Raw genomic sequence first — 22,793 nt, 5'->3', positions numbered from 1 at the left:
AGCATGCTCGAAGGGGTTGGGCTTTGCAGTGTTAGCATTAGGATTAGTTGAGTAGCATCATTGGACATCGGATTCATTGTCTCTCTAATTGAGTGTGTTTTTAATGAGATAACCAATTAGAGGTCGACAAGGGTATGGTAAGGACTTCACTTTAGTTGAGGCAAAATTGATTATGCTGAAATAGCAAACAAGTGATGAATTAGTATAAGTGAGTGATGGGACCCGCGCCCTCCAGAAAATGAGCATCAAACACAGACAATGGCAAAAACTATTGAATACATCAACAATTTAATCAAGCTTTTGTTGACTTTGTCTTCAGGCAAGACCTACAAATTACCTTTCAAAGAGCAGGAGAAAACAGCTTTTCTCCACAATTATCTAGCAATTACACTGACAGCTCCCACAAAAGCCAGCCAAAGACACTTTGAGATAGGCTGGCGCTCTCTGAATACGAAGTGGAATATTATGTTGAGATCCCATGGGTTCCTGTGACACAAATAGGCCTACATGATGCCAAACTTGTGATTCGGATGCTTGAAGCTAGCCATTTTGCACCAGATAATGTACATAGAATGTGTTGGATATAGCACTGAATAGGACAACATTGAATGACAATGTATGAACACTTACTGTAAACACTAAATAAATAACAAAGCATCAAAATTGAACACACGCACAAGCAACTCAAAGGAAAATGCTAATCACAGTCATCAATGATCAACTGAGATAAAGAAAATCTGTCTGTTTTTCTAGTCTAACTATGCTCTCTCAAATATGTTACTTTGTCTTTTTTTTTTATTTGGAAGGCATATACTCCCCCATGCAGCCCTGGGAAAGTAGGTGATATTTTAGCAGAACGTCAGTGAGTAACATATTTATCTGTTATTAACGGTGACAGCTTCTCCGCCTTGGTTCTCCTTCTACACGGAGGAAAAAAAAGGTGCTTACTCTTTCATCTCCAGCCCTAGTTCCAGATTGCTCGATAAAAATAGCAAATTCTCCTGTTCCCTTGAGGGATTTCCCCGGTGTTATAAACATTGTGTCATCCCAAGTAGGGCCCTATGTCAACGAATGAGGGCCCCTGCTCCTCTCGGTGAGAACTCCTCCTCCGCCCACCCCCAATCTACAGTACAACTGATTAGGAGCCAGACAGTGACACTGAGCAAAGGGATTGGGATTAAGCATACAACACTGATTATTTGCTCTGCCTTTTTTGACACACTTGGGGTGTATCATGTGTGAGAGATTTGGGTTGGAAGGGATAGAAAATAATTCGGAACATTTTAACGCAACCAGACTTTTGTATCAGACCTTATTGTGTGAATTAGCCAGGCAATGTAATGGCACCCCAATGGTATTCGAAGAGCTCAAAGTCCAAAGTGGACACTGCTGAGAAATCTAATTTCCCATGGCCATAACTCCACAGGGCCAGACAGTTAAGAACATCAAATGCAAAGTTTGGGCTGTTGTCCGTGATACTGTTCGTGGAGAGATCACAGAACACGTGTGGATTTAACAGTAGCCTCCGGCTTTGTCTGTACGGGCCTTCCTTCAGCACTGTCCCGTTAATTGGCCATGTGGATAATGTTGGAACTCTGAATTTACATGAAAATGCTTTGAAGACTTTAATACACATGCCCCAAGGCATACTTTCACATTTTAGTTTCCCATGTCTGTGTATGAAACAGAAAGCAAAAGCAGCACGGAAACAGATTCAGTCAGGGAAGTATGGGATGACAGAAGGGTTGTCCAGAGCTCTTGAGTTTAAATACGAATGGGAATTGATCTTAAACCTCGGCTGGTAATTAAATGCAAGTCGTTGATGTACCTGAACAAGAACCTGTACACTGTTGGCTTCAGCAAAAAGTCATCGCAATACAGCACATAGGAAAGGAAAGAAGTAACTATAATAAGAGGCAATGGGTCAGATCAGTGGAGGACAGATCAGTATCTCACCACACTGCATGATTAGGATGGGCCTGAGCTTTATTATATCAGCCATGAAGCTATTTAGGCCTTCTCCCCCCTGGGGCTGTTATGGGCCTGTCAAAAAGGCTGAGAGTGGGTGTCCATCCTCTGCCTATGCTCTCCTCATCTCTGCTCTCCTTGCCCCTATGCTTATCAGAGTGTGTACGCCAACTGTACGTTTTAGGAGTGTGTGTGCACGCGTGTTGTTGATATGTGTGTATGATCGGAGCAATATGTCACAAGCTGTCTGTGCTAGTCGCCACAGTCCCTGCCTGGTAGGCTGTTTAGCTCAGTGTTTGGTCTCAGTGTTTATCTCAGTACCGTTTAGAGGCTGGCCATTGGACATCACCCAGGGCATTGCCTTTTGCAGACCAGACTGCTCAAAGGTGTGTGTGTGTGTGATTCTGTGTGTTTGTGTCTATCTGAATGTGTCTAATGAGAATACGTGTGGTGTCAAGATGGTGCTATGTTTAGCAATTCTCACAAAACTGTTGTTTTTCTCTTCTGTCAAACAAAACATGCACTGGCTTAATATCCTCTTATTCCCCCTGAGCCTTCACACGTACTGAGCTGGCATCTTAGCTGAAGCACAAACACACACAGACTCTCTCTCACACACGCACACAGATTCTCACACACACGTACGCACGCATGCACACACGCACACACACACACACACTCACACACACACACACAGATTCTCACACACACACACACACACACAGATTCTCACACACACACACACACACACACGCACACAGATTCTCACACACACGTACGCACGCATGCACACACACACGCACACACACACACACACACACACACACACGCACACAGATTCTCACACACACGTACGCACGTACGCACGCACGCACACACACACACACTTCGACATCATGCCTGCAAATGTTGCATTTTTAAATGTCATAGAAATCCATGCACCTCCTGAAAATGCTACATGTATGAAGGTTATAGCATGCTGGGTCTTATTTCAGTATCTCGTGAAAACTATGGGATAAGTAAAATCTGGAAACGTCACCTTGTCATTGGTGTAGCCATAGCGAGCCGAATGGTTTATGACAGGACATCATAGCGGTTATCACTATGAAGATCATTATCAGTGTTACTTTGAATGTCTACTATATGGGGGTCCACAATCACTCTCATTTGCCATGATAACTCCCACAGCCCCTCTTTACCTTAAAGGGAACATTCAAAATATTGAAACCTCATATTCATCAACTCCAGCACCACCCCAACATCAACATATGTGAACATTTTGCGTGTCTAGGTTTTGTAGTAGAAGATATAGAGTAAAATAGGTGTTTCCAATGACATCATCGGTGTGATTTCATCAGTTGAGGATGTCATTGGAAACACTCATCTTCCTCTACCTTTTTTATGACAAAACATTGAAACGCACCATTTTCACATGTTGGGGTGGTGCTGGAGATGATGAATGTGAAGTTGAACATTTTTGAAAGTTCCCTTTAACTCCTCCCAAAATACCATGCTATACATACCGTATACATTCCTCAGCAGTAACCACTGTATGATGAGCTTTTGTTCCTCTGTGCTTTGCATTAAGACTTGGAGGGATCACTCAGTCCACATCCAGACCTATTAGAGAGTTGATGAGGTGCTGTGTTTGGCCGGAGGAGTGTGGGCTTAATTCAAAGAGAAGGGGTTTATGGGTAAAGGTCTAATGATCGAGCAGTGTACCTACTGAGCAGGTGGAAATGGGAAGGCTTCTGTATCAATTAGCCCAATCGCAATATGTTTGCCCCCCCCCCCCCCCATTCATGTCAGAGAGCAGTGAATGAGGAGACCCTCTTATATGTTATGTGAAAGTGTGTGTGTGTTTGTGTGTGTGTGTGTTTGTGTGTTTGTGCCCATATTAGCAGACTTATTTAATTTCAAACCTTTCTCTAGTATAAGCTACTTACTGTGATTATCTATATTAGTAAAATGCCCTCGATAAGTGGCTGGTGTCAAAAATGTTCTGTTTATCGTCCCAGCTCTACAGTATATTTGTGGAGCCATATACCCTGAACCAAATGTGCAAGTTTTCCTGCAGGCAATACTTATTGTATAATGTGTTTGTACTGGAGCCTGTGTGTCCACCATTTATTTCTGACTCCTATAGCTACCCTGTCATAGGCTCTTGGTACCGACGGCCCCCCTCTGGCGTGACAGCATGACGCTCTCCAATAAAAAGGCTCTCGCTCCCGGTCACACACATGTCACCATGGCAATTAGCGTGCCAGAGAGTGGGTGATTGACAGCTGCCACAGCTGTGTTGTAAACAAAGAGCAGTTGTGCTCGTAGGGAGACCTACGGCAACCACTGCATCACACCTTTCCTTTTATGATTGATAGTAGAAATACATTGTATACTGTAGGAATCTCTGTACATCCGCCAGTGCAAGGTGGAAACAGATGGTCAGAAACTGATATCATTATAATGATACTGTATGACAGAATGTATGACAGAATGTTTGACAGAATACATATCAGTATGCATCCATATACTGTGCCATATAATACCTAGCATCCAACTGTCTGTCACTTGTGCTTCTAAAGCTCCTTATCCCTGTGTGGAAAGGTTTATGTATCTTGTCCAAACGGACCATTTTACGGCCCATTGGAGGTAATCCCACTCCTGGCTTGGCCGATGGGCCGATGTTGCTGAGATCACATGTGACGGATGGCAGGTAGCTGGGAAGCAGGCGGCTCCGTCTGGCCTCCTTCGCCGTTCAGCACACTCCGGGCCCAGCCCGCATCAATCACCTAGTCAGAGTGGTGGGGGAGTGCTGTGACTATTCCCGGCCCCTCACACTTTTACACACGCGCGCACACACACACACACACACACACACACACACACACACACACACACACACACACACACTTTTCATTTCCCAAGCTAATGCAAAGGGACTGTATTGAAAGTGGCAGACAGGTCCACTACGCCCCACCTTCCCTTCCTTCCCTACACACAGAGCAGATTTCAACAGCTGTTTGTTCTGTCAGATGGAGAATTGGGGATGACTTGCATTTCAAACCAAGCTGCACAAAGGTATAATCTCAATTGGTAGGAAAATATCTGCAACAAGACATTTCACTTCATCAACTGAGCTAATTGATCCATGTCAGTGATTTCCGGAAGAATCTCACCTACCTGTGCTCTCAGGTCAAAAACCAAACATGACCCAGCAGCAGTGCATGGGTAAAATCGTGTGTGTTGGGGTTATTGCATTATTTGCTGTTAATTCATATGCCTTGCGACTGTGATATATATGCCTAAAGGCCATGACAATAAGAAGACAGCTGCAGAATACATTTTAACACAACTTTGTTTCTGTCCGATGAAGTCCACAACGCATATTGCATGTAACAGACATGACCTGGCATGGTTAAGCAAGTTAATGTTTTTGACATTTTCGGTCCACTAAACAACAATTTATTTGGAACCACAGAGAGTTACCACAAGTCGCAAAGAAAACAGGAGCTACCGCCACTATTACAGCACCATTTCAACTTCAACATTTCATCATCATCAAATCACCTCTGCTTAGTCTAACGCAGTGACAACTGAAAGATACCAAAAACAATTTGGTCCAATCAACATAAGCTGAATATGATGTGGCTGTCCATGGTTCTGATTTCTGTTTGCGCGCGTGTGTATGTGTTCGTGCAAGTAGAAAAACATGTTGACTCACCCTACTAGTAGAGACAGCCAATGCCGTCCTCCTCTCTTTCATGTTGACAAAATGGTTTGTCACTCTGTCATACAGTACATGCTTTTATTTTTTGTTGTCCTAGGCTACCTGGCAAAAAAATTTGCTCACTGGCCCATCTTCCATTCACTGGCAACGTTAGCTAGTTAACATTAGCCTTCTACTGTCATGTATTGTCATGTTGTGTGTTTCTGTCCTTTCCCTTCACCCTGTCTCCCTCTGCTGGTCGTTGTTAGGTTACCTTTTCTCCCCCTCTTTCCCCCAGCTGTGCCTTGTCTCCTCCTAACTACCCATTCACCCCGTTTCCCACCTGTTCCCTTTTTCCCTCTGATTAGGTCCCTATATCTCTCTCTGTTTTTGTTCCTGTCCTTGTCGGATTCTTGTTTGTTGTGTTTCATGCCTGAACCAGACTATCGTCATGTTTGCTGTAACCTTGTCCTGTCCTGTCGGAATCTGCCGGTCTATCTGAGCCTACCTATGTTTGGTTATTAAAGAAGCTCTGTTTAAGTTAATTCGCTTTTGGGTCCTCATTCACTCACCGTAACAGAAGAATCCGACCAAGAATGGACCCAGCGACTTCGGATCCTCTCCACTCAGCCGTCGAGATCCAGGGAGCGATGCTAGGCAGACACGAGCAGGAATTGTCTGCTGCTCGACATGCCGTTGAGACCCTGGCCACCCAAGTCTCCAACCTCACAGAACAGGTTCACCATCTCCGCCTCGATCCACCGGCCACTTCCAGGGCTTTCGAATCTCCGGAGCCCAGAATCAATAACCCGCCGTGTTACTCTGGGGAGCCCACTGAATGCCGCTCGTTCCTCACCCAGTGTGATATTGTGTTTTCTCTCCAGCCCAACACTTACTCCAGGAGCACTGCTCGTGTCGCCTACGTCATATCTCTCCTTATTGGACGGGCTCGTGAGTGGGGCACGGCAATCTGGGAGGCAAGGGCTGAGTGTACTAACCAGTATCAGGACTTTAAGGAGGAGATGATACGGGTTTTTGATCGATCTGTTTTTGGGGAGGAGGCTTCCAGGGCCCTGTCTTCCCTATGTCAAGGCAATCGATCCATAACAGACTACTCTATTGAGTTTCGCACTCTTGCTGCCTCCAGTGGCTGGAACGAGCCGGCTTTGCTCGCTCGTCTTCTGGAGGGTCTCCGCGCAGAGGTAAAGGATGAGATTCTCTCCCGGGAGGTTCCTTCCAGCGTGGATTCCTTGATTGAACTCGCTATTCGCATTGAGCGACGGGTTGATCTTCGTCACCGAGCTCGTGGAAAGGAGCTTGCGTTCTCCGTTGCCCCCCTCTCCGCATCACTACCATCTTCCTCTGCCGGCTCGGGAGCTGAGCCTATGCAGCTGGGAGGTATCCGCATCTCGACTAAGGAGAGGGAACGGAGAATCACCAACCGCCTCTGTCTCTATTGCGGTTCTGCTGGTCATTTTGTCACTTCATGTCCAGTAAAAGCCAGAGCTCATCAGTAAGCGGAGGGCTACTGGTGAGCGCTACTACTCCTGTCTCTCCTTCAAGATCCTGCACTACCTTGTCGGTCCATCTACGCTGGACCGGTTCGTCAGCTTCCTGCAGTGCCTTAATAGACTCTGGGGCGGAGGGCTGTTTTATGGACGAGACCTGGGCTCGGGAACATGACATTCCTCTCAGACAGTTAAGGGAGTCCACGGCCTTGTTCGCCCTGGATGGTAGTCCTCTCCCCAGGATTCAGCGTGAGACGCTACCTTTAACCCTCACTGTTTCTGGTAATCATAGCGAAACCATTTCTTTTTTGATTTTTCGTTCACCTTTTACACCTGTTGTTTTGGGCCATCCCTGGCTAGTTTGTCATAATCCTTCCATTAATTGGTCTAGTAATTCTATCCTCTCCTGGAACGTCTCTTGTCATGTGAAATGTTTAATGTCTGCTATCCCTCCTGTTTCCTCTGTCTCTTCTTCACAGGAGGAGCCTGGTGATTTGACAGGGGTGCCGGAGGAATATCACGATCTGCGCACGGTGTTCAGTCGGTCCAGGGCCACCTCTCTTCCTCCACACCGGTCGTATGATTGTAGTATTGATCTCCTTCCGGGAACCACTCCCCCCCGGGGTAGACTATACTCTCTGTCGGCTCCCGAACGTAAGGCTCTCGAGGATTATTTGTCTGTAGCTCTTGACGCCGGTACCATAGTCCCCTCCTCCTCTCCCGCCGGAGCAGGGTTTTTTTTTGTCAAGAAGAAGGACGGGTCTCTGCGCCCCTGCATAGATTATCGAGGGCTGAATGACATAACAGTTAAGAATCGTTATCCGCTTCCTCTTATGTCCTCAGCCTTCGAGATCCTGCAGGGAGCCAGGTTTTTCACTAAGTTGGACCTTCGTAACGCTTACCATCTCGTGCGCATCAGGGAGGGGGACGAGTGGAAGACGGCGTTTAACACTCCGTTAGGGCACTTTGAATACCGGGTTCTTCCTTTCGGCCTCGCTAACGCTCCAGCTGTCTTTCAGGCATTAGTCAATGATGTCCTGAGAGACATGCTGAACATCTTTGTTTTCGTTTACCTTGACGATATCCTGATTTTTTCACCGTCACTCCAGATTCATGTTCAGCACGTTCGACGTGTCCTCCAGCGCCTTTTAGAGAATTGTCTTTTTGTGAAGGCTGAGAAGTGCACTTTTCATGCCTCCTCCGTCACATTTCTCGGTTCTGTTATTTCCGCTGAAGGCATTAAGATGGATCCCGCTAAGGTCCAGGCTGTCATTGATTGGCCCGTCCCTAAGTCACGCGTCGAGCTGCAGCGCTTTCTCGGCTTCGCGAACTTCTATCGTCGTTTCATCCGTAATTTCGGTCAGGTGGCAGCTCCTCTCACAGCCCTTACTTCTGTCAAGACGTGCTTTAAGTGGTCCGTTTCCGCCCAGGGAGCTTTTGATCTCCTCAAGAATCGTTTTACATCCGCTCCTATCCTTGTTACACCTGACGTCTCTAGACAGTTCGTGGTCGAGGTTGACGCGTCAGAGGTGGGCGTGGGAGCCATTCTTTCTCAGCGCTCCCTCTCTGACGACAAGGTCCACCCTTGCGCGTATTTTTCTCATCGCCTGTCGCCGTCGGAACGTAATTATGATGTGGGAAACCGCAAACTGCTCGCCATCCGGTTAGCCCTAGGCGAATGGCGACAGTGGTTGGAGGGGGCGACCGTTCCTTTTGTCGTTTGGACTGACCATAGGAACCTTGAGTACATCCGTTCTGCCAAACGACTTAATGCGCGTCAGGCGCGTTGGGCGCTGTTTTTCGCTCGTTTCGAGTTCGTGATTTCTTATCGTCCGGGCTCTAAGAACACCAAGCCTGATGCTTTATCTCGTCTCTTCAGTTCTTCAGTAGCCTCCACTGACCCCGAGGGGATTCTCCCTGAGGGGCGTGTTGTCGGGTTGACTGTCTGGGGAATTGAGAGGCAGGTAAAGCAAGCGCTCACTCACACTCCGTCGCCGCGCGCTTGTCCTAGGAACCTTCTTTTCGTTCCCGTTCCTACTCGTCTGGCCGTTCTTCAGTGGGCTCACTCTGCCAAGTTAGCCGGCCACCCTGGCGTTCGGGGTACGCTTGCTTCCATTCGCCAGCGTTTTTGGTGGCCCACCCGGGAGCATGACACGCGTCGTTTCGTGGCTGCTTGTTCGGTCTGCGCGCAGACTAAGTCCGGTAACTCCCCTCCTGCCGGCCGTCTCAGGCCGCTTCCCATTCCCTCTCGACCGTGGTCTCACATCGCCTTAGATTTTGTCACCGGACTGCCTTCGTCAGCGGGGAAGACTGTTATTCTTACGGTTGTCGATAGGTTCTCTAAGGCGGCTCATTTCATTCCCCTTGCTAAGCTTCCTTCTGCTAAAGAGACGGCACAAATCATCATCGAGAATGTTTTCAGAATTCATGGCCTTCCGTCAGACGTCGTTTCGGACAGAGGTCCGCAATTCACGTCTCAATTTTGGAGGGAGTTTTGCCGTTTGATTGGGGCTTCCGTCAGTCTCTCTTCCGGCTTTCACCCCCAGTCTAACGGTCAAGCAGAACGGGCCAATCAGACTATTGGTCGCATCTTACGCAGTCTTTCTTTTCGCAACCCTGCGTCTTGGTCAGAACAGCTCCCCTGGGCAGAATACGCCCACAACTCGCTTCCTTCGTCTGCGACCGGGCTATCTCCTTTTCAGAGTAGCCTCGGGTACCAGCCTCCGCTGTTCTCATCTCAGTTCGCCGAGTCCAGCGTCCCCTCCGCTCAGGCTTTTGTCCAACGTTGCGAGCGCACCTGGAAGAGGGTCAGGTCTGCACTTTGCCGTTATAGGACGCAGACTGTGAGGGCTGCTAATAAGCGTAGAACTAAGAGTCCTAGATATTGTCGCGGTCAGAGAGTTTGGCTCTCCACTCAGAACCTTCCCCTTAAGACGGCTTCTCGCAAGTTGACCCCGCGGTTCATTGGTCCGTTCCGTATTTCTCGGGTCATTAATCCTGTCGCAGTTCGACTTCTTCTTCCGCGATACCTTCGTCGCGTCCACCCGGTCTTCCATGTCTCCTGTATTAAGCCCGTTCTTCGCGCCCCCGCTCGTCTTCCCCCCCCCCCCCCCCATCCTTGTCGAGGGCGCACCCATCTACAGGGTCTGCAGGATTTTGGACATGCGTCCTCGGGGCCGTGGTCACCAGTACCTCGTTGATTGGGAGGGGTACGGTCCTGAGGAGAGGAGTTGGGTTCCCTCTCGGGATGTGCTGGACCGTGCGCTGATCGAGGATTTCCTCCGTTGCCGCCAGGTTTCCTCCTCGAGTGCGCCAGGAGGCGCTCGGTGAGTGGGGGGGTACTGTCATGTATTGTCATGTTGTGTGTTTCTGTCCTTTCCCTTCACCCTGTCTCCCTCTGCTGGTCGTTGTTAGGTTACCTTTTCTCCCCCTCTTTCCCCCAGCTGTGCCTTGTCTCCTCCTAACTACCCATTCACCCCGTTTCCCACCTGTTCCCTTTTTCCCTCTGATTAGGTCCCTATATCTCTCTCTGTTTTTGTTCCTGTCCTTGTCGGATTCTTGTTTGTTGTGTTTCATGCCTGAACCAGACTATCGTCATGTTTGCTGTAACCTTGTCCTGTCCTGTCGGAATCTGCCGGTCTATCTGAGCCTACCTATGTTTGGTTATTAAAGAAGCTCTGTTTAAGTTAATTCGCTTTTGGGTCCTCATTCACTCACCGTAACATCTACATCTAGCTACTGTACATATTGAATATTTGTTCTGATCCAACCATTAATTCAAATAATCAGAACCACCGTTATAATCATTGGCCAGTACAGAGAATTAAGTAAAACCGTCCAAATTCGTCTCTCCCATCCATGGCTAATTTAGGGGCCAATTTTAACTAGCTAGCTAGCCACTGGAGGAGAACAACACAACGAGATGCAACAATTCAAGTTGTTTCTGTTAATGATGTGTGCTCTCAAGCAACTTGATAGGAGAGATGCCAAATCCAAGCAGGCTTCCTTTGACACTTTTTTTTATTCCGCCAGGACCATTCATAGTTGAGCTCGCTCAGTTTAGTTCAATGCTGATTGGCTAATTTTGTATATTTGTCTTGTCAAGGGAGGCCATGTGCTCACTGGCTTCCCATGCCTTTAATGCTATGGACGACAAGAACTTCATACTTGTTTGGACCAGACAGCATCAGATAGATGGCCTACACGTAGAGAGACAGGGGGGTGCTGTTTCGCTCATTCGGATGCTTTCTCCTGTGAGATACAGGAGGGGGGGGGGGGGGGGGGCTGGCTTCCGTTGGCCTTCATGAATACACACCACTGAACATGACACGTAAAAAAATCTGACCTGCCTGCGATACTCCAGAAAAAGGATCGCCAGTCCTCCCATAGCTCACAGAAAATAAAACATGTTCTCTGTTCTAAAGGCAACAGAGAGAGAGAGAGAGAGAGCTGCATGACACTATAGTAGCGTGTTGTCCTGTAGTTGTTCACTGTTGGCCGCTTTGTGAAGCAGGGTGAGCAAAGTTCAGCAGGCCAACACACATTCTTAATGATTCATAGGGTTTGGAAGCATGGTGGTCCCAGTTGACCTTACTGAATGTCTGAGAAGATGCCCGCTGAGTGGGGAATTCAGAGGACTAATACTAAAAGAGATGGCAAAGATTCAGGAGGAACTGTGCTACACTATCCTATTCTATGGAATTTGAAATATGCTGTATCAATGAAAAACCTCAGCAGCATCATTCATTTTCAGAAAAAGTATTTAATGTAATTTCAGCCTGAGCCAGTTATAGGATTCTCTGGCACACTCTGAGGAAGAGGGGTGGAGCCCTCTTCCCCAACAGCATATTTGCATCCGATTGTAAACAAGATCTGCTGGATGGAGTTTTCCACAGATTTTCATGGCAAGTTAAATGTCACTGAAGCAGGGGCGTAGGCATATATATATTTTTTGGATAGGCCTAGAAAAATTTGGATAGGCATTTTTTATACTTATTTATTTTATTTATTTAGCGATTGCACCATATATTATTTTCGGAATACAATCATTTTATACTAGTGCATAGTACTTGGATCAACCTCGTTACATTTACAAATAATTACCTATCCCAGCATATTAAAATAAGACAGTAACTTTAGACCAGTTACCAACTTGCCAACAACACAAAACTCATCTTCAGACGCACTTTAATCTCAATGGGTTTACAAGCCTATGTTTGATGTTACAATTTATACCACGACGGGCAGTAGTACGATAAAATGGTACCTTATGTGTGTCAATGATCCTTAACAGAGAGTTTATATTAGGGAAAATATCATCAGGGCAGCTGTCAAGTACACTCATTATAGAGGAAAAATCACTCTTTCCCATGTTACTTTTCAGCATTCTCAATTGATACTGCAGAATGCATGTGGTCTTCAGCTGCTCTTTAAGGCTGCAGGTTTGGGATTCCTTGGAAAAGGAGTCTGCCGCTCGCATGATCCCGTATGTGTTTTATTGAAATCTGTCTGTCTAGTATATTGTTGTTTTCCCTAATGAAGTTGTGACTACACTTGTCTGCACATTTTACAGGCAGTTTTCGCTGCCGTGATGCACTCACATCCCATTTACTAATATCATGCTTAATCATCATCTCTTCAGTTAGCTTGAGAACCTTATCGAATTCTCCTCCTGAGTTATCTCTGAACGTAGAAAACCTGCGTTTGAGGATTTCAATTAAACCAATCCAGTCCGTCACAGATAATGTAGAGCTTTGTAACAGGAATAAGGAATAAACACTTGTTGTTCTGGATTTGTTGTAAGAGGGCATCGGCTTCTAATTTGGCTTGTCCACAAGCCTCTGAAAACCCTGAAAGAACCTCTAAAATGACATCTATCAGTAACAGCTCTTTACCCACTGACACCGGTTTTGAACTCCACCGTACACCCGTGGATCTTTCTAGCTCGATACATGGTCTATCAGGATGCAACTCTTTCTGTACTTCCTATGAATCCAGCATGTCTGTGGGATCCACTCATAAATGTGGGTATGAATGTGGCTGATTTACCGTCTGTAAAAAAGTCCTGACGTGTCCAGACACTTTTGCTGCGGTGCACAGAACCCGAATTCAGATGGTGGAAGTTGCAATGCACATATACTGCTTGCTTAAATGTTTGCTTTAGTAGGACATGTACCCCTCCTCTGTTCCCTGACATGACTGATGCACCATCAAAACAAAAACACACACACAGAGTGGGATCCAACTCCAGGGGTTGCAACACTTCTAGTATTTTCCGAGACATTCCTTGTGCAGACAAATCAGCGGTTTCCATAAAACCAACAGCTCTTTCTTTAATCAGTCCAGCATGAATGTATCAGATGCACACAGCAATAAGTTCTCATTTAGATTGATCTTTATATTAATCTGCTAGTAATGGCAAAATACGTGGAAGGCGCAGAATGACCTTCATATTTTATCCTCCACAGTAACAGTCTTGCTGCACACTCCAGCATCTTGTTCTGAATTTCGGGGCTCATAAGCGTGGCATTGCGAGGTAGAACATTAAGCCTGTTTTGTATTTCTGAGTCATTCTTTGTCATAAATCTGAATTCGACATTTGCCTCAGGAAAGTGCCTACAAAATGTACAATAAATTGCATATTTTGCTTTACTATACTCAATCCACACTAACTGGTCATACCAACTTGAAGAGAAGCAGCGTGATTTGCCATTTATCATACTTGAAGGGAAATTTGCTAGCTTTGGTTGACAGGCTTGTTCATAAACAGCAGACAAATCTGTCGGTGGACCTACTGCAGGTTCACCCCCGCCCAAAGCATCAAGAACGAGAGGAGGCCGTGGGGTAGGCAAGCATGCCTGGCTCGACGTGGCATTGGTGGTTGTGATGGCGATTGCGGTTGTTTCTATCATGGCGCCACCTGTTAATGTCTCCTTCTGGAAGCTATCGGTGTATTGATCCAAATTATTTTCTGGCACACACTCCTTCTCCTCACTCCTTTTCCTTTTTTGAAAAACCTAGCGATCGACATTTGGTTTGCCATTGCTAGAACTACTAAATGACCTTAGCTGGTGACTAAATTTGAGTAAGCTAGCATTGTAGAACTTGCTAGCTAATGCGCTACAAAGTTTAGCCATGTGACGTTGGCAGGTTGTTGAGGGAAACCACGGTATGAATTTATTTAAAATGTAACCAATAGTCGGAAGCAAACTTGATTGCTGCGGGCTATTTCTTTGTTACATTATAATAAAATTACCCATAGAAAATAAATCTCACATTTTTTTCTTTTAAAAATGTAATGCATTATAACACAATTTCTATTGAATAATTTCTGGAACATTTTTTGGGTAGGCCTGAGATCAAACTGGGTATGCCGCTGCAATGAAGTTAGGATTTGACGCCATCTAAAGCGAATCTCATTGTACCCTATATGGCAAATTTTATTTGAATGCACATCCCACTTCTGACAACATATTCCTGGGGCAGCAGATAGCCAGCTGGGATGGCAGGTTGCCTAGTGGTTAGAGCATTGGGCCAGTAACTGAAAGGTTGCTGGATTGAGTCCCAGAGCTGACAGGGTAAAACCTGTTGTTCTGCCCCTGAATAAGGCAGTTAACCCACTGTTCCCTGGTAGGCTGTCATTGTAAATATGAATTTGTTCTTAACTGATTTGCCTAGTTAAATAAAGGTTCATTTAAAAATAAACTAAATATCTCGGACAGGCCTTGAATTAAGGACTACTATGCCACCATACTGCTGAATACTTCTGTTTAAAAAAACTGTGTAGTGCTGATTTAGGTGGCTTGGTGACATCAGTGCTTTGTCTGAGAAGAGCGTCTATTGAGCGGTAACTCTGTAATTACCTTGCGATTGCAGATGGTCGGGAAGGAGAGTCTCAAAGGATTTGTCTAAGGGCCTGGTTGACTGTTTTCAGATTTGTAAATGCAGATGGCCCCGGCTCAGAGCTCCTTGAGAGAGCCAGAAATAGCGACCTCTTAATGCAAAGTCCAGTCACAATAGCTGCTGCTTCATTTAGAGTAGACGGTGCCACTGCCATCGGTCTTGAACCACAGGTCACCAACACTTCAACACTTCACATCATGTTAAGTGTCTGGTGGAGTCCAATACTTAGTCTGAGTCCCTGTTGTTATCCTGGGATTCTCAACTGAAGTTATATTAATAATCTGGGCTGAGAAAATAAAATCTTGTTTCAGTTTGAAAATCAGACGGTACTCTTAAAAGAAAATACAATTTTGTCTCACTGTGACCCAGATGTTTTAGAAGCGGAATGGAAGATGGAATCAGGTCCCCCGAGACATAGAATTAATAGTTCTCTTTTAATCCTTGCAAATACGCCTGTTCTTAATTTAGATATTAATTACATCTTGTAATTTGGCAAATGCCGCGAAAAGTCTGCCAAGGATGCCCCTTGACGCTCCTCTGGAGCTCTCTCTAACAGGCCTCTCTCTGTTTCCTATCAGCTCAATCAAATGAAACAGCCTCGCCTAATTTAATATGGAGCATTTCACTGGTTTTCCCATTATGTTCATTGATTAAGACGAGGCTTTGGAGGTTTGTGCTCACTGTTGTAAGTGTTTTCATTGGTTAATTGCTGAGAGAATTGAGTGTGATTCTTTGACATATGTTTTTTAAATGTAAATAGAATTGCCATTGAGAGCAACTGCTTCTCAAGATGAACACATATACTGTATAGTAAATCCATATATTGTCCATTTTATTCAACATATATTGACACCTGTACCTACAGTAGATGCCAAATACTGTATTGTCCTTTTTTCTATCCACAGTGCATGTCTATCCGAGGCCATGGGTTTGTGCTGGACAAATACAAATGCCAGTGCAAGACAGGCTTCTACCACCCCAACAGAGTGGCGGTCAATGGCTTCAAAAGTAAGTAACATTACGGATATTTACCAACATGTTACAAACATGCTCTGAGATGTGTGACATCACTTGGGATGGGAGCATGGTGAGGACTGAAGGCAAATCATGGTCCTCAAAAACTCTGACAAAATATGATCCTCATTTGTAACAGCTGCAAGTCGGTGATGTGTTGACCATGCAAATGTATTCCAGTTCTTCTTCTTTCTGTTGTTCCTTCCAGTCGCATATGATGGCTCCTAATCGGGAAGAGGAATTTAGCAGATGTAGCTGTCTGACCCTTTGAACACTCTCTCACGGCATGTTAAGTAGTGTTAGTAGCATTAGCATAACCGTTGCTATGACGACATTACCGTTGTTTACGACATTACCGTTGTTTACGACGACATTACCGTTGTTATGACGACATTATCTTAAACCTCGCCTGGTGTTGGCACCATGTGGTCCTTTATAATCCTTTATTTAAGGAACAAGATACAGTGGAATCGTCATTTTGTGACCCTTCTTCCTTCCCTCCTTTGTATGTTAATTAGAATAGGCCCTTGCAGACATGAAGCCCCTGTGGTATTCGGTTGGTCGGGCTTCAAGCCCACTCACACTCCTGTGTTCTCCTCCCAGCTCTCTCCCTCAGTCTCCTCTCATCCCACCCGGACCTCTGCACGTCTCTCTGTGTCTGCATCAGTCCCCCCCCCCGCCATCCCTCCCTCTCTCTCTTCATCCCTCCATCCTTACCCACACTCGTCCCTTTTTGCATATGCAAGAGCTCCCACCACGAAGTTAAGCTCTCTCTCGTTCAGAGAGGGGTAGATGTGTCTGTGCGTGTGTACGTAGATGTGCGTTTATGGGCATAGGCGTGTGTGTGTGTGTGTGTGTGTGGGGGGGGGGGGGTTAATTTGATTAGAGCAAACAGAGGCACGTGCCTTACAGACACGTTCTTCAGCAGTCTTGCCCACCACCGGGCCAATAACAACTGTTGTCTTAATCTCAAAGTGAACATTCTCCATCCTCAACACTCTTTGTAGAGGAAACCGCCACTGTTCACCTTTCCTTTTCGATTCCTTACATTTCTATAGCTTTAGCTTCCAATGAAGTTAGGCTCGCTTTCAGACTGTGAGAAACTGAGTCCACAGGAGAAGCAATGAGCCAAATGAGAAACAGCTATGAGTCATACCATCAAACCAATGGGAGATAAGTAGGTATTTTCAGGAGATCAAGGATGTGCAGAGTCATAGAGTTCTAAAATAGTCTTTGGTTAAGAGCAAAGTCCCAGTAAATGGTAGAACTGGTTGGATTTTTACCCAATATCGCTGCCAAACTGGCATCACTAAAGGGTTTCTCGCTCTCTCCATCGACACCCCTCTTGAGACAATTATCTGAGCCCACCAGCCTTTCTCATGTCCCCAGAATTTGTCCATTTAGAAATAATGTGAGCCTTGCACATTTCTCTGTGCTTTAGCCATGAGTATTCTCTGCGGAATCCTGGTATGATATGCCAATCGTTGAACCAGAGAAACTGTGTTGACTTTTCATGTTCACACATATGCTTTGATGTTTAGGTGCAGTACAGACACCAGAGAGAGCTTAGGTTTCATCCTCCAGGCGTTCACTCTATCATAGGGTGGCAGGTAGTCTAGCGTTTAGAGCGTCGGGTCATTAACCGAAAGGTTGCTGGTTCGAAGACCTGAGCCAGCACCGTACTGCTATGGCTGACCCTGTAAAACAACACATTTCACTGCACCTATTTTTGTTTTTACAGAGGATACTGTCATCATTTTAAAAAGGCTGTTTACTTAAAGGCCCAGTGCAGTCAAAAACTTGATTTCCTGTGTTTTATATATATATATTTCCGTACTATGAGGTTGGAATCATATTTTAATACTATAATAATAATAATACTAATTGCGAAAATTATGATAATGCCTTTTTAGTGTAAATGCTGTTTGAAAACCCCCTCAAATTTCTTCATGTTTTGGTTCAGATGGAGTTTTGACCTGCCTGGGGACCAATAAGAAAGAGAGTTCCAAACCTCTCTGTCAATAACAGCTAGTTTTCAGTGTTCCCCTTCTCACTCAGACCACTCCCAGACAGTCCTAGCAATATTCTTTCTTGAGAAATTGCTCTTTGCTAAGAAGCTATTTTTGTTTATTTTTGACCATTATAATTGAAAACAGTCTCAGCAAGGTATTTAATTATTACCCAGAAATGATTTGATATTGAGATAAAAACGGCTGCATTGGACCTTTAACACAAGAGCAGAGTGAGTCATTCAGACTCAATTTGAATTCAACATTTTAAACAAGATGAGCTTCTATGCCCTCATTCATACAGCCAATCAAACATTCAGCGACGTTTAAAGTGTCCGTTACTTAGCTATGGCTTTAGCAATGTTAGGTGTAGGTGTATGTACTGCTGACATAAACACTCTATTACAACAAACAGTATGCCACCCCTCCTTGTTATATACAATGGTACACAACATAAATCCTTTTTTACATACTGAAAATGATGTCATCAATGATCGAAGATGTGGAAGTTAATCAATGGCACCCTATTCCTTTAGAGTGCACTACTTTAGACCAGGGCCCGGGATCTGGTCAAAAGTAGTGCACAATGTAGCGAATAGGGTGCAATTTATGCACATGATGGGTCTTATCTTAAAAATAGCTGTGAAATTCCAATAAATGGAGGTGAGATGATATGATGATAATGATGATGATGATGGTGATGATGCCGAAGCCAGAGAAGATATTAGAGATATAGAGGCCTGGCACAGATGGTGTTCGAACACCCACGTAGAGACCTACAGGAAACCACAGGAGGAGCAGCCATAATCAGAGAGAAGGGCCTATGTTTAACACGTTTAAGGAGAGCCACTTGAACAGGGTGAAAGGTTACGTTGACATGAGGAGCCTGGCTCCCTCTAATTGCAACAAAGGAGCAGAAGAATAGCACTAAGTAATTTACCAAATAAAGCTACCATAAAGTACTACAAAGTACCTAATTTAGTTGAGTGTTGAAGTGCCATTTTATTGGAAATTGTTTTTATGACCCAGGTAAAAAATCTTTAAGAAATCTTTCTGTCACAGGTTGGGGCAGAAAGGGAAAAGCTTCAAACGGGGGTCCTAACCTGGCCGAGGGGTCGTCCAGCGACTGCCTGCCCTGTCAGGAGGGCTGTGCCTACTGCAAGGATGACACGCCCTGTGTTGCTCGAAGCGACAGCGCCCTGCGCATGGCCGTACTCTCCTTCCAGGTCCTGTGTATGCTGGTGGACTTTGTCAGCATGGTGATCATCTACCACTTCCGCAGGAACAAGGTGAGGCACTATTCAGCCGTCATTCATCCCCATCTACATTGATCATAATCACTATTCATCATCTATTACATTGATTTATGATATATTGATATATAGTTCATGACTTAATACATGTTATTCATGTTATTTTCCATCCTAATTCATCATCTATGTTGATGTATTAGTTAATGGATGACTTGATACATGTTATTCTATCCTATTAGCCTACATTGTTTTATTCATAAATGGATGACTGGGTCTATCTTATCCTTTCCTTTTTTTGTTCTTGAACCTGAATGAGAACAGGGCACACACTGTACTGTACTTTTTGAACAGAATGATATTTGCTGTATATTTTACTATATAGATTGGATGTGTTTCGACCATATGGCCATGGGTAGCTCAGGAACGTTCAACAAGTGTATTATTCATGGGGATACCTCTTCTGACAGTTCAGAGCAGCACAAATAATAATTGACTCTATCTGATTATACATGATTCATTGGGCACACACAATCTGGTACAGTTTGGCACATTGATGGCAGAATTAAGGTTCCAACTCTAAGCTTTAATGCCGATTGGCAAATTTAGTTGGCATTTGCACCAGTTCAAAAGTTGTATCTTTAGTTTCAACTGAACTGGAGTGAGTTTTCCAAGACATTCGTGGCACTAAGATCAGCGTTCGCCCCTTGCCAACCAAATGTCTCACTCTTAGACTCTATGAGATGATCTTAGCTACAACGTTTTGGAGTTCACTATAGAGCTGGGCTTCTATCCACAAGATGTTTCAGAGTAGGAGTGCTGATCTAGGAACAGGGCCACCCTGTCTACATTATCTTATTCATTATGATCTTAAAGGGAAAACTGATCCCAGATCAGCAAGCTTTAAGAATATGGTCCCTGATGTTCAGCATATGTTATGAAGGGAGAATGTTAGTACAATGAAATTGAGAACAGTGCTGTATACCTTAGGTAGATGATAATAACTATGTTGAGTCTAAGACAAGGGTTTAGTCTAGGCCTCACTGGTAAGTAAGCCTTGTCAGAGCAGCCTAAAGTGCAGGAGCCTATTACATATTTTTTTTTAGCATGAGGCAGCTTGTACAAGTACACCCCCTGGACAGGATGCTAGACTTTCGTTGGGCCGATCCATCTCCTTAATGCTGAGTGCCAGGGCATTATGACCCATTTTTAGTCTTTGGTATGACTTGACTAGGGATCGAACTCCAAACCGTTCAATCTCAGGGCAGACACTCTAACCACAAGGCCACTGAGTTGGTACGTGGAGGGATCTGATTTCTCTTAACAAGATTTAGTTTCTCCATGGCTGTCCTCGATGCTATAGGCTTATAAATAGATCTGCCTAGCTTCTCCAATGCCCACACACTCTCCAAATCCCCCAGGCTTCTTACAGTAAAATAATAACATCTCTGAGATAAAATAATCTTGGGTACAGTGATATTCTTTGATACAAGTAAAAACTTTAAGAAACCTCCTTGCCATGGATATGGAATCTTCAAGAATGTGTATACTGTAGACCACACTACCTACGTAGAGAGTTTTCATCTGTATTTTTCGTAGCTGTCTACATACCACCACAGTCAGAGCCTGGCATTAAGCTATGGCTTTAGCAGCTATGGCTTTTACAGCTTTGAATGAGCTGTATTCCGCCATAAGCAAACAAGAAAATGCTCACACAGAGGTGGCTCTCCTAGTAGCCTGGGACTTTAATGCAGGGAAACTTCTATCAAATTTCTATCAAGTTAAATGTGCAACCAGAGGGAAAAAACACTGGACCACCTTTACTCCACACACAGATACACATACAAAGCTCTCCCTCGCCCTCCATTTGGCAAATCTGACCATAAACCTATCCTCCTGATTCCTGCTTTCAAGCAAAAATTAAAGCAGGAAGCACCAGTGACTAGATGAATAAAAAGTGGTCAGATGAAGCAGATGCTAAACTACAGGACTGTTTTGCTAGCACAGACTGGAATATGTTCCGGGATTCCTCCGATGGCATTAAGGCGTACACCACATCAGTCATTGTCTTCATCAATAAGTGCATCGATGACATCATCCCCACAGTGACCGTATGTACATACCACAACCAGAAACCATGGATTACAGGCAACATCCGCACTGAGCTAAAGGCTAGAGCTGCCGCTTTCAAGGAGCGGGACTCTAACCTGGAACCTTTTAAGAAATTCCGCTATGCCCTCCAACGAACCATCAAACATGCAAAGCTTCAATAAAGGACTAAGATCGAATTGTACTACACCGGCTCTGACGCTTGATGGATGTGGCAGGGCTTGCAAACCATTACAGACTACAAAGGGAAGCACAGTTGAGAGACGGATTACCAGGACGTGTACTGCGAGCATGCGATGACCAACTGGCAAGTGTCTTCACTGACATTTTCAACCTCTCCCTGTCCGAGTCTGTAAACCAACATATTTTGAGCAGGCCACCATAGTGCTTGTGCCCAAGAACACTAAAATAACCTGCCCATACAACTACCGACTCGTAGCACACACGTCAGTAGCCATGAAGTGCTTCGAAAGGCTGGTCATGGCTCACAACAACACCATTATCCCAGAAACCCTAGACCCACTCCAATTTGCATACCGCCCCAACAGATACACAGATGATGCAATCTCTATTGCACTCCACACTGCCCTTTCTCACCTGGACAAAAGGAACACCTATGTGAGAATGCTATTCATTGACTACAGCTCAGCATTCAACATCATAGTGCCCTCAAAGCTCATCAATAAGCTAAGGACCCTGGGACTAAACACCTCCCTCTGCAACTGGATCCTGGACATCCTGACGGGCCGCCCCCAGGTGGTAAGGGTAGGTAACAACCTCATCCTCAACATAGGGGCCCCTCAGGGGTGCGTGCTCAGTCCCCTCCTGTACTCCCTGTTCACTCATGACAGCCAGGCACGACTCCAACATCATCAGTAAGTTTGCCGATGACACAATGATGGTAGTTCTGATCACAGACAACAACGAGACAGCCTATAGGAAGGAGGTCAGAGACCTGGCCGTGTGGTGCCAGGACAACAACCTCTCCCTCAACGTGATCAAGAGAAAGGAGATGGTTGTGGACTACAGGAAAAAGAGAACAGAGCACGTCTCCATTCTCATCGACAGGGCTGTGGTGGGGCAGGTTGAGAGCTCCACCACATCACTAACAAACTAACATGGTCCAAACACACCAAGACAGTCGTGAAGAGGGCACGACAAAACCCATTCCCCCTCAGGAGACTGAAAAGATTTGGCATGGGTCCTCAGATCCTCAAAAGGTTCTACAGCTGCACCATCAAGAGCATCCTGACTGGTTGCATCACTGCCTGGTATGGCAACTGCTCAGCCTCCGACTGCAAGGCACTACAGAGAGTAGTGCAAATGG

General features: G+C 45.2%; 1 protein-coding gene across 1 annotated transcript in view; it reads left to right on the top strand.

The window, feature by feature from the left end:
* gpr158a (G protein-coupled receptor 158a) overlaps nucleotides 1-22,793 on the top strand; it is a 107,244-nt gene that overhangs the window by 32,273 nt on the left and 52,178 nt on the right. Inside the window, exons 3-4 of the mRNA XM_021562794.3 lie at nucleotides 15,990-16,092; nucleotides 19,170-19,396. Coding sequence (XP_021418469.2) covers nucleotides 15,990-16,092; nucleotides 19,170-19,396 — 330 coding nt within the window. The remainder of the gene's footprint in view (nucleotides 1-15,989; nucleotides 16,093-19,169; nucleotides 19,397-22,793) is intronic.

This window comes from Oncorhynchus mykiss, chromosome 15 (genome assembly GCF_057628025.1).
Source record: "Oncorhynchus mykiss isolate SJ-2025 chromosome 15, ASM5762802v1, whole genome shotgun sequence".
NCBI classification, from domain to species: Eukaryota; Metazoa; Chordata; class Actinopteri; order Salmoniformes; family Salmonidae; genus Oncorhynchus; species Oncorhynchus mykiss.
This window is presented reverse-complemented; position numbering and strand designations above follow the sequence as displayed.